Raw genomic sequence first — 12723 nt, 5'->3', positions numbered from 1 at the left:
GGATTAAAGAAGGCTGAATTATGTCATTGGCTTGTTGTTTTTTAAAATGTATAACTATTGATACAGTTTAAAGAAGAAAACAATGGTCAAAGAGGTTAGTTTAGATTAGGCTTAAGCTATAATTTGAAGGACTGTAGCCCACTGTAGCAGTGTTGTAAATACTATTCCATGTATTGTTAAATTTATGATTAATTTTGAGCAAGTTAAATATAAGAAATAAAAGTCATAAACAATGTGTATGCCATATTTTAGGCCAAAAGATCAACAACTAGACTAGATGTTTTTTTTTTTCATGTCAAACATGTGCCACTAATAAATGATGGAATCTATATGAGTAAACTTGTTTTTCAGTGTTGGAACTGCTGTAAGTAGGACACACATCAAACATAAAAACAAATGTCCTTAAATTTCAACACATATCTGAAAAATGTGTGCAGCTGTGTTGGCCTATAACAGCAATGCTATGTTATCTTGTGAAGAACTGCTGGTTTTGTGTGATCTTTGGGCCTGGACCCAGTTTATCTGGGTTTACAAATCACCATAAATGCCAAGCACCACAGAACTTTTAGTAAATGTTTAGTAAACTAGGTTTCTAATAATAAACGTAATGCTTGCATTTCAAACAGCCTACCTGAGACATGTAAAGTGCCACAGGCCATTATTATTATTATTATTATTATTATTATTATTATTATTATTATTTTTTTTTTTTATAAATTATCATTTCAATGCTGACACTTTTTGGACAAAGAACGTGAACTATGGGGGCAGTGAACTATGAACAATCTTTTCATTTTTTGAGTTTGATTTTAAATTTAATTTTTATTTTTGAACAGTCTCTCTGACTGTCAGCCCTTCCAGCCTGTAACACATTTGATTATAAAGCTTTTAAAACATTTTTTTCAGGCGTGCTTAATCAAGTCATTATCACATAAAGAAGAGCTTTTTTTGTTTGTTTGTTTAACTTCTTAATGTACGTTCTTTTATAGCTGTATATTAAGCTATGAACTTTTTTTTTTCTTTTTTTTGTGGTACCAAGCTAACTAGCAGTCCACAGTAAAACCGAATGACTTTTATTTTGAAATCAGTTCAGCTGTTGGCGCTCATGGTTTCACATGAGCGAGTGGGAGGGCGCAAAATTTCCCGGGATTTTGGGGCCTAGAAATAAGCAAGTCAGTAAGTATGAATTGTAATATTTGTAGTTATTTTATTGGCATTCATATTAATAGACGATTTTAACAACTAAATCGTTAACTACTTTAAATAGTCAAACGTTTACATCAGTTTTGCCCTCCCAATAATCACTCGCAGTGCTAGAAAGTTGCTAGTTGGTTAACGTTAGCCTCCAGATGTGAGTTAGCATAAGAACTTAAACTAAATAAACTAGTTCATTTGGCCGTAATCTGACAAGATATGTGGGTGGAAAAAAATCGTTTTTTGGACGTCTTGTGGAGAAATTCGCGCAGGTTAATGCCATATATAAATAATGCATGAGAACTGATGTTTAGATGTAAACAAAACGGTCAAAACCTTAATAATTCGTTGCTGGGGATGTTTTAATGTAGTAAAAATATTACCTATGCAGTTTTTTTTTTTAATAAATGGCTAGTTAACTGTTTGATGTGCAGGACTGCAGACATGGATTGGTACTAAGGCTTTGATTTATTTATATAAATACGCAGATATGCAACATCTAATACAGAAATTTTCTACCATTACCATCCCATTAAAACTCTAGATGTTGTTTATATATATATATATATATATATATATATATATATATATATATTGTGGAATTTGTGAATTAGGTGTAGTACATTTCTAGGTAATACAATTGTTGCACGTAATAATTGTTGGTGTATTGTCTTTCAGCTGACTGTCATATGCTGCTATTGAACCTGAGAGAGAGAAACCTCGTTCACTGACGTAGAAAGACGGGGTGCAGAATGCCGCCTGTGTCTGGAGTCGGCACGGGTCCCATTGAGGAAAGCTCTGGGGGTCTTAAACGTTCAGACTGCCTTTGTCCGGTCTGTCTGGACATATTCCTGGAGCCGGTCACTTTGCCCTGTATGCACACCTTCTGCAAACCCTGCTTTCTGGAAACCGTAGACAAGGCCAACATGTGCTGTCCGCTCTGCCGAAAACGTGTGTCCACATGGGCGCGACTCAACAGCCGGAACAAGACCTTGGTGAACGTGGAGCTGTGGAGACGCATACAGGATGCTTTTCCCACCCAGTGTGAGCGGAGGGTGCAGGGAATCGAAGATGATGATGATGCTGGTACGGATCGTAGCCTGATAAAGTGCTTTCTGTTAATACGTATTGCATTGATTATAATTACTTACACAATCTTTTTTTGCCCAGTAACCATTCCTAGACCCCGCGTGTGTCAGCCGGGAGAGCTGAGGAAGGAGTATGAGGATCAGATCAGTAAGGTGAGAGGTTCAGGGTGGTGCTTCCGTTTTTTAGCCGACTGAATGGCAGGTGTGGGCCTCCGACTGCACAATCCCATGTTTATGAGGGCCGTACTGTTGTCCTGCAAACAACACAATAGTTTTTGTTTGTGTGTCCAGTCCTGCTCAATATGGAGCATAATGCTGCATACAAACTGTGCTGCAGTGGATCTTTTGAAAGATCTAAAAGAAGTTAAAGATTGTAAATCATTTTTGAGTCTTTGATTAATTTTGATCTTGTAATAGTTTTAAGTTCCCGCTCCTTTATAGTCACAAAGCGGGATAATTGCAATTTAACACTTTTTTAAAATTAATTTACTGTTATTATGATTGCATGTACGGTTGTGTTTTTTTTGTTTTTATTTTGTTTTATTCATTATTTATTTCTTTAATTTAATTTATTTTAATGTAACTTATTTATTTATTTATTTATTTATGTTTTTGCTGTTGCACCTTTAAATAATCCCAAATAAACATTTCCATTTATTGTATTTCAATTATGGAAACTTTTTTTAGTACTTGGTCTTTTGAGATTAGGGAGGAAATTTGAGTTCTGAAAATTGCAGAATTTTTAATAATAATCATTGCATTTAATTGTTTAGTGTCTGTAAGAGATATATATATATATATATATATATTATATTTTTTGTAAGAAGTGTCTTTTGCAAGGTTGCAATGATCAAGAATACTGTAAAACAGTAATATTGTAAAATATTAAAATAAAAAAAAAAAAAAAACTTTGTATATTTGTACTGAATATCATCACTCCAGTTCTTCAGTGTCACATGATCCTTCAGGAATCATTCTGTTATGCTGATTTGCTGCTTAAGAAACATTTATTATGATTATTATCAATGTTGGAAACAGTTGTGCTGCTTCATATTTTTGTGGATTCTTTAATGAACAAAAAGTTCAAAAGATCAGCATTTACTTGAAATAGAAATCTTTTGTACCTTTACAAATGCCTTTACTGCCACTTTTGATCAATTTAATGCATTCTTTCTAAATGAAGTATTAGTTTCTGACCTACTGAATTACAACTGACCCCACACTTTAAACAGTTGTGTACAACTGAAGACAAATTATTGTACATATGAGTTACATTTTTCATTTTGCTAAAATGCTTTAGATTTTTAAAAATACATGCACATTGTCAGAGCTGGTGAAATCATAAGTTGTTGTTAACGTTGTGTTGTTGTGAAGGGTCATGATCTCATTTCCTGTTTTGAGCAGCTGGTGGAGGAGAAGCGAGCTCTAGAGGAAGCCGAGAGGAGAGCCAGTGAGGAATACATCCAGCGCCTTTTGGCTGAGGAGGAGGAGCGTTTGGCAGAGGAGAGGAGGAGACGGGAGGAGCAGCAGCTGGAGAACGATGAGAAACTGGCCAGACTGCTGAGCCAAGAGCTGGTGAGCTCCCACATCACAGACATACACTGACATGCAGGATTGAATCCCCAAAACAGTTTCTCGTGATTATGTTTAAAAACATGTCAAAACACCAGTAAAATTTGACAGCAGACATTTGGATTTTCTGAAGACAAGTAAATAATCCCATTCCATGTTCTCAGTGTTCACACGCACTGCCTGACATTTACTTGAGATGTAAATAGAAGTTTATGCTTAAAAACAAGTAAAATATCTTGCAGTAGGGTATTCAAAAGTTTTCCCTTTTAATTAAGTTGTTTTTTTCTGAGCCCACTGGCAGATATTTGTTCTCATTTCAATCACAGATTCACTTAATTTTGATCAGTTTCTTATAAAACAAGGCTTCATGTTTTGTCATTTTGATTCCCAAGTAAATGTTTCCTGATTTAAGAATCTTCAGAAATTTGCACTGGAAAACAATGCAGAAATACTGAGGAAAACATCATTTGTGTTGTAATCAGAAGTTTCAGGAAAAGCCAGACAAGCCTGAAATTTTTCTTCAGAGGATGTAATGGTGTTTTGTGTTGTTTGTGCAGAATTCAGGACCAATCTCTGAAACATCATGGAACACCAAGCCTACTGATAATACACCAGCAAAGAAGACAAAACCTAACATGGGGGTCATTGAGAAGTGAGTGGCTGTTGTTGAGCCCCAATATATAAGTAATGTAACTCATCATCCTTTCAGACCTGGCTGCTGTTGAATATATTGAAAGAGTTTTTAAATGCGCTGTATTCTCTTATATGTCAGGTTTTTGCGCCCAGTACCTCATAAGCAGCCGAGCAGTTCTGACAGCAGCCCAGACTCCTCTCTGATGGCTAATAAGGTGATTTCTTCACGCTTTGATTTTCTCATTTTATAAATTAAATGATTTCATCAACTAAAATGAATGAGATAATAAAAATACAACAATTTGGAAAATATCAGTCAATCAGATCGAAAAGAAAAGGCTCAGTAAATTGTTTTTGAGAATAGACATACATGAGGAACAGTAGCCTTATTATTCTGTAATGTATCATTTGATTTTCAGTTGTTCTTGTAAAAAAACAAACAAAAAAGTGAGGATTTTTTTTGGGGGGGAAATACATTGATTTCATATGTAAGGGAATCTGTGCATGCTTTACAGGTGAATAGGGGAAAAGTGGTCAAATTACTGTATTTTTAATCATTTTTTTTTTTTATTTACCTTGTTTTTTGCTCTAAAATGCTTAAATCTAAAAATAGACAAAAAATGTAAACATAAAATTAAATTTAAATATTCTTTAACAATACGTGGTATATGGCGGTATGTGCTGCTTCATCTGTCAGTCACCCGGAGAAGAACTTGTAGTTTAGATTTTTTTTTTTTTTTATAAAAATCATTTAGTTCAGTTACAGAACAGACAATACAATTAAAACAATGCAGTGTATCAAATGACAGTCGCATCACAGATCAGATTTCATTTATCATGTGAAGAGAGTGAGTCGAGCTTCTGACAAGAAGAGAGAGGTGAGAAAGACAAGACCATGGCGCAAGAGTTTCAAAACTAAATGCAAAAGCGCCTGTTTTAAAAATATTTGGGATTTTGAAAAGCCTGTTGATTTCTGCCTTTTATCTAAGGTGACAGTGGAAGTTTCATATTTATTTGGTTCAATTCCTCAATTCCTGGAGGGCCACAGCTCTGCGCAGTTCAGCTCCAACCCTAATCAAACACACCTGATCCAGCTAATCAAGGTCTTCAGGATTACTCGAAACTTCCAAGCAGGTGTGAGTTGGAGCTAGCTGGAGCTAAAACTCCGCAGAGCTGCGGCCCTCCATATATATATATATATATATATAAAACATAAAGGTGTATGCCGTGCTTCCTAGCTTTCTTATTCGTTTTGCTACATAGTGTTTACTGACTTTGTTTTATATACCTATTCGTTTTGTTAATAAAAGTTTGTTACGTTAATGCCTCTAATTTAAAAGTGAAAGAAAAATGTGCACAACTCTTTTACAAGCTACTTAAACCAAAAGAAAGTGAAGAGAATAGGAAACACTCAAACTAAAAACAAACAGCTGCTTGACGGCGAATAACCCCTAATTTGAAGTGAAAGTAAAATGTGCACAGCGCTTTTACCGAAGGAAAGCAAGGAAAAGAGGGAAAGCTCAAACAAACTAAAAACAAACAGTTGCTAGACGCTGAAGTACAGCTAATTTGAAAGTGAAAGTAAAACTTGAACTATACTTAGAGAACATATTGTTGTATTGTTTTCCCTTTGATTTTTTTTTTTTTTTTTTTTTTCCCCTCCCCCTTTAAATTTTCTTTAGTTGGTCTTTAAAAGGTCTTACATTTACCCTCATAAAACCTGCAGAAACCCTGTAAATAAAAACATACTGCTACTACTACAACGCACATTCTGTCAGTTTCAGCTCTAGTACTTCCATCTCAATAGTGTACAATGGGACATATTCACAGAAAATGTTAACTCAGTGGTAGAGTTAGACTCACGGGACACTGCAATTATTTGCAATCATAAAAGTACCTTATTTGCATGTGCTTTAAAGCCTTGCCGTTTAAATATTTCATTCGCATTCTGACACATGCTTTTTCTGAGCACACTAGAAACCTGTCAAACAGTGGCTAATTACTGGACTAAGTTATCTTTGCGTTAATCTTGTTAAAACACAAAACACAAAAAGTGTTTACTTATACTTTTTTTGCTCTAAAATGCATTAATATAAAAATAGACAAAAATGAAAATGTGAACAAAAATATAAGCAATTAAATGTTATTCTAATTAAAATATGAAAATTAAAACAATGGGTAATAATAGATTATGACAGAATTTTTACGACCCTGTCTGTCAAAATGACGGACAATGTTGAAGTGTAGCACAACCTCTGATGTAGGTGCAAAATTCATGCATATTTAATGCAAGATAAAACATTTTCTGGACAATTTTCAGTTGTTAATGGGAAAAAAACAACCAAATAAGTAAACGCATAAATGTTCCTGTTTTTCAGGAGAATATTCTGAGCCCCCCCAAAAAACCCTCAACACAATCTGTGGAGGGCACAAGCAAACTGTCCACGCCTGTGCTGGACTACAATGGGAAACCCTCCACCTCCAGCTCCAGTCCCAGCCGCTCAGAACACACATTTGTTTTTAACAGTCCGAACAGCAGCTCACTGAAAAGGAAAAGTACAGAGGTCGAGCTTCAGACCGAAGCGGATCTGCTCACTAAGAAGCCCTGCGCTGCTCTGCGGTGTGAGTCTCCTTCAGCCGACAGCGTGTTCCTGTCTGAAGTGGCGCAGTATGAGGAGGCCTTACAGACCCGCTGGCAGCAAGAGGAGGAGGACCGGAAACTGGCCTTGCGTCTTCAGAGGGAGCTGGACCGCGAAAGCACCGTGGACCGCAGCAAGGGTTCGGCCGACAGCTATCCGCTTAGGCAAAAACCCTCTCCGGCTTCCACGAGCGAAAACCCAGACGTGGAAAATTCAAGAAAGAACGTCAGCACGTCACGGTCTACTACGAGGAACAGCACGGGACGCAGGGATGGTGAGAAAACCGAAAAGAGACTGTCTAGGACTGCAGGAACGACCCCTGGGAAGAATCCTGCATTTTCGCCTTCAGCAACTGTCCCGACTGGTTTAAAGAAGGGGGTGAAGCAGACCACACTTACTGAGATGTTCCCCAACCTGAGCAGCTGACTGATGCTCTGCTGCTTTTATCTGGTATCTTATTCACCCTTCAGACTTGAAACTCTTGTTAGGGGCTGCGCTGCTACTGTAGCCAATTTCTGTTCTTTTTTTCGGTTGCTAACACTCCTTCAGTGCCTTTCCAGCGAGGGAAAAGTGACTGTAAAGTCATAATGACAGTTCTGTTTCCTAGAGCGTTTATATAGTCATGACTAGCTAAGAGTTTAAAATGGTGTGAATGCTGAAAAGGAAAATCATTTTGTAAGCATTTGCAGGCATTAATTCAATAAAAGGAAAGTTCAGTTTACTAAAAACGTGTTATGTGCTTATTTGACAAGTGAGGAGAAAAAAATCTATTTATATTTTTAAAGGAGAAGTCCACTGCCAGAACAAAAATTTACAGATAATGTGATCCCAAACACGGTTGTAAAAGATCCCAGCCGAGGAAGAAGGGTCTTATCTAGCAAAACAATCAGTTATTTTCATTTAAAAAATACAATTTAAATACTTCTTAAAATATCAAATGCTCTTCTTGTCTCGCTCTGCCTGAACTCTGTGTATTCTGGTTCAAGACAGTTAGGGTATGTCGAAAAAATCCAATCGTATTTTCTCCCTCAACTTCAACAATGATTTCAAAATCATTCTACATCGCTGTATGAGTACAGACCCAGTCTTTGCAAAGTGAACATGCAAAGAAGATCAAGCACCCTTAACAAAAAAGGTAAAACAGCGATATAGGACAATTTTGAACATGAGATGGGAGTTTTTTGACATACCCTGAACCGGAACAAAACAATTTAGGCAGAGCAAGACAAGACAAGCATTTGACATTAAAAGGTATATAAATTGTATTATTTTTATGAAAATAACCAATCATTTCTCTAGATAAGACCCTTCTTCCTCGGCTAGGATCATTTGAAGACGCATCTAAACTGCATTTTGGAAGTTCAAACTCGGGGCACCATATCAGTCCATTATATGGAGAAAAATCCTGAAATGTTTTCCTCAAAAAACATAATTTCTGTTCACGGCTGAAGAAAGAAAGACATGAACTTCTTGAATGACACATTATCTGTACATTTTTGTTCTGGAAGTCGACTTCTACTTTAAGGAGTTTTTCCTCCAGTTTCCTTTAATAGAGCTGTCATTCTTTATAAAATTGATTCATGCAGCTTTTGAATAGTCTCCAGTTGAATGTTGTCTATAAAAACAATTGCATCAGCTTTTCACTTCTTTCCAAAACTATCCACAGCGGTTTGATAATATTCAGGTCAGGTGATTTGTTTGGTCAGGGCAGATGTTAAAGTTCATCTTGGTGTTCCAGCTGTCAGGTTTTATGGTTATGATTTCATGTTTTATAGATTTTAGCTGTGATTATTATTGATTATTTAGCTGTGATTTAGCTGTGATTATTTATAGATTTTGTCTGTGATTATATTTTTACACTGTAAAACGTGATAAGTTGACTTGACTTAAAGGGGTCATCGGATGCCCATTTTCCACAAGTTGATATGATTCTTTAGGGTCTTAATGAAAAGTATGTGATATAGTTTGGTTAAAAATTCTCAATGGTAGTGTAAAACAACACACTTTTTACCTTGCCGAAATCAGCTCTGCAAAAATCATCTTATTCTGGTTGAGGTTGCTTTAAATGTTAATGAGCTCTGCTTGCCCTGTTCCTCTCTTCTCTCTGTGGAGTGATGAGCCTGCTTACTTTAGCTGCGTTTAGCTGCTGAACTTGCTAACTAGCACGTTATTAGGAAAGGTGATCGCAAAGATTCATTAAAAAAAACAAAAACAAAAAGATGACTACTTTGTTCAATTATTACATCCAGCAACACAACACCTCAATCGCTCAATCGGAGATATTCTTGTCTAACTTACATCCCTGCTTTGGCATCAAAACAATGGAGGTCGGACTGTTATGGCTAATTTAAGGCGGGTCTGAGGTAAGACGTTCATGTCAATCAACTATTGTGGGAGCGGCCTCTGTCGGTGCGATTTAAAAAAGGGATATTACTTTTACAGATTAATTAAAAACCACTGCATGTATTTTTTTACATTATAGGGTAGATTTGTACATACACTGCCAACACACATTAATGTTCAAACATGAACAACATGAAAAAATGAACTTTGCATCCGATGACCTCTTTAAGAAAATTGAGGAAACCTGTTACCTTAAAATTATTAAGTAAATAATAAATAAAGAAAAAAAAAAAAAAATAAATAAGTGAGTTCACTTAACTTATTTCTAAAAAGTATTTACTTAATTTTAAGGCAACAGATTTCCTAATTTTTTTTTTTAAGTTAAGTCAACTTATCACTTTTCGAGTTTAGCAATTACAGCTCTTTCACTAATGTTTGCTTTTTAAGTTTTCTGTGGTTGGATTTTGTGGAAGCAGGATCTTCAAAGGTCAATAGTGTGGTTTGTTGTCTCTGCAGTAGTTCTGTGTTGTTTGGACACAATCCTTCTTTGATGGTCCCCATCATTCACTTTCGGTTTCCGTTTCCTTTTGTGCATGCAGTCATAATAGTGAAGAATGTTGTTCTTAACACACTAAACAGATGGGGTGTGGTGGTTACTGACACTCCTGCTAAACGGGCTTCAGTGATTTTGCCCTTCTTGGATGTCTGACAAGCCACCTATTTCACTGAGTGCTTGTAAATACTGTTGAAGACGCATACTGTGTGTATATATAAGTGATCTGAGGTAGACAGGAATGAATACATAAATAAATGCATACTTATAGTTTCCATTATTAATTAAAAGATCTGGAAACAAAACAAAAACATTTAGCCCTTAAAGGATTAGTTTACTCACCTGCATGTCATCCATGACTCATGTCTTTTTTTTTTCTTCAGTTGAAAAGAAATTAAGTTTTTGAAGAAAACAATCTGGGTTATTTGTCCATATAGTGGACTTCAGTGGTCCCAATTGCAGATTCAACGCAGCTTCAAAGGGCTCTACACGATCCCAGCCAATGAATATATTCTATACTTTTTTAACCATAAATGCTCAGCTTGCACTAGCTCTGTGATGTGTGTCTTCACGCCTTACGCATTTTCCCATTTCTGGGAAAATATATGCGTTGTTATTCTTTGTCTGTGAACTCTGATTCGAAAAGGTAGGATAGGGCGAAAAACTCCATCTCATTTTCCTTTCCAACTTCAAAATCGTCCGACATTGTTGTTTTACCTTTTTGTGTGAAGGGTGTTTAACTTTCTTTGCACATTCGCTTTTGTAAACACCAGGTTTGCACTGAAACTGCAGTTTGGACCTTCAATCCGTTGGCCTCTGTTGAAGTCCACACTATAGGGAGAAAAATCCTGGATTGTTTTCCTCAAAAACCCTTTTTTATTGAAAAAAGAATGACATGAACACGGGGTAAACGAGTAAATTATCAGGTAATTTTTATTCTGGAAGTGAACTAATCATGTAATTTAAAGTTTTTGGTATTTGCATATAAAGTTTCCATTGATTTAGATTAGTTTTAATCTCATACATTTTAATGGAATATTGCTTGCTCCATAGAAAGTCATATTTTAACCATGTGCATACTGATTCAATTTATGCTGATTCTAAACCTTTATATAAAATGCATTTTGAAAATAGATGCATAGTTTGCAGAAATCTTACCTGGATCTTACAGATATTTTGTGCAATTTAAATACATGAATCTTAAATGAACCAATGCACTTTCTTTTACAAGAAAATATTGTTTCAGTCATACTAAAATGTAATGTTAAATTCAATGTATTCAGTGTGTGCTAGCAATTTCAAGACAAGTGAAAATTGTTTCACAATTGTTTATATTTTTTTTGTGTAATCCTAAATATGAACAATGCTAATAAAACACTCAGATCCTGTCCTAAATCACTGGTGATCTGCATTGTCACAGCCATCCGTGGGATTTTTCTATATAAGGATTGCAAAAACACTGCGTTTTGAGAAGTGTTATGCTCAGAATTGTCATGTGAAGCCTGGGAAACAGTTGGTCAGATGATCCGTGAAGCAGTCTGTGGATGTTCTGTCTAGTCTTGCCTCATCACATTCCACACTGTTAGTTTTATAACAACTCAAATGGACAAAGTTCCTTCCTTCTGGCTTTACTTTTAGCCTGTTATGGTCTTCTTTTAGCATTTCCCATATTTTTGGGCCGCAGTTGGTTTTGCAGAAGTTACTGGTCGAGTCTCGTGCGTCTTTATACATCATGAGTAATATTCCTCACTTCTGGTGACAGAAAATCCCCCAGCTGTTCACAGAAAGCAGCGATATCCAAGATGACAGCTATATATGGTGTTGAAATGGTTTCCATTTAAAGTCTGCAATCATAATTGTTTAGTAAATGTGAAATCAGCAAATGCAATTACTTTTTAAATGTGACGTTTAATCATTTACTGAATATATAGTACAATTCAAAAGTGTGCGGTTAGTATTTTTTGTTTTTATACATTCAGCAAAGATCCATTCTGTTGATCAAAAGTGATGAAGACTTTTAAATTGTTATATTTAGCAGCAAATATAAATCATGCACTTTTTAATAAAAAAATGCTGTCTTAGTGAGCATAAGTAACTTCTTTCAAAAACATACCATCCCAAACTTTTTGAATGGTAGACTGTAGGCATGGATAAATAATTTAACTTTGGGTAAGAAAATAAATAGGCTCATTTTGATTTCACGCCTGATTTGAAGTTTGAAGTCATTAACAAACAAATATTTTAATAATGAATGTAAGCATGTTCTTCTATGGTGGTAACCTGAAAAGTTTTCCAATAAAATTATTAAAATAATTCGGAAGCTGCTGGTTTGACAGGCCTGCATAAAAATCCCCTGACAGCGGCCTGATTTGTCATTTGACTGCTGCTTTACATGTAACACAGCTGCATCATGGTTTGCTCATACCGTTTGCTTCCAGCTGTTGCACGCAACCGTAGCGGCAGACACCGAAGCATCTTAAAGAAAGAGCATGAAATAAGAATAGTTTAAATATGGAATCTTAAAAAAGCAATACAAAAGATTTTGTTGTAATCTGTTGTGCAAATATGATTGTGCATGATGTGACAAACTACACTCTCATGTAAGAACATCGCATAAGTATGATCGGTGCTAATGCTGCATCACAATGAATCAGTGCAGAATGCTGTTGCAATTCTTGATTGCGTATCATAACAGTTGCCT

General features: G+C 35.8%; 1 protein-coding gene across 3 annotated transcripts; it reads left to right on the top strand.

The window, feature by feature from the left end:
* Positions 1 to 1075: 1075 nt before the first annotated feature.
* Positions 1076 to 7863, top strand: rnf168 (ring finger protein 168). 3 transcript variants are annotated; one of them, XM_051129352.1, is made up of 7 exons: positions 1076 to 1176; positions 1873 to 2280; positions 2365 to 2435; positions 3687 to 3857; positions 4412 to 4506; positions 4627 to 4702; positions 6866 to 7863. In XM_051129352.1, exons 2-7 carry the CDS (start codon positions 1947 to 1949, stop codon positions 7550 to 7552), a joined length of 1434 nt encoding a protein of 477 aa, XP_050985309.1. In that variant the 5' UTR covers positions 1076 to 1176; positions 1873 to 1946; the 3' UTR covers positions 7553 to 7863. The 3 variants fall into 3 exon arrangements, with proteins under 3 accessions (XP_050985309.1, XP_050985308.1, XP_050985310.1); XM_051129351.1 differs by having other exon boundaries at positions 1106 to 1172; XM_051129353.1 differs by lacking the exon at positions 1076 to 1176 and adding an exon at positions 1211 to 1466.
* The last annotated feature ends 4860 nt before the right edge of the window (positions 7864 to 12723 follow it).

Source organism: Labeo rohita, chromosome 15, assembly GCF_022985175.1.
Source record: "Labeo rohita strain BAU-BD-2019 chromosome 15, IGBB_LRoh.1.0, whole genome shotgun sequence".
Lineage (NCBI taxonomy): Eukaryota > Metazoa > Chordata > Actinopteri > Cypriniformes > Cyprinidae > Labeo > Labeo rohita.
This window is presented reverse-complemented; position numbering and strand designations above follow the sequence as displayed.

Coding starts and splice junctions, on each gene's coding strand:
- rnf168 (XM_051129352.1), top strand. CDS start 1,947: ATGCCGCCTGTGTCTGGAGTCGGCACGGGTCCCATTGAGGAAAGCTCT. Junction 2,281..2,364: donor CGAAGATGATGATGATGCTG/GTACGGATCGTA, acceptor TTTTTTGCCCAG/TAACCATTCCTAGACCCCGC. Junction 2,436..3,686: donor ATGAGGATCAGATCAGTAAG/GTGAGAGGTTCA, acceptor TGTTTTGAGCAG/CTGGTGGAGGAGAAGCGAGC.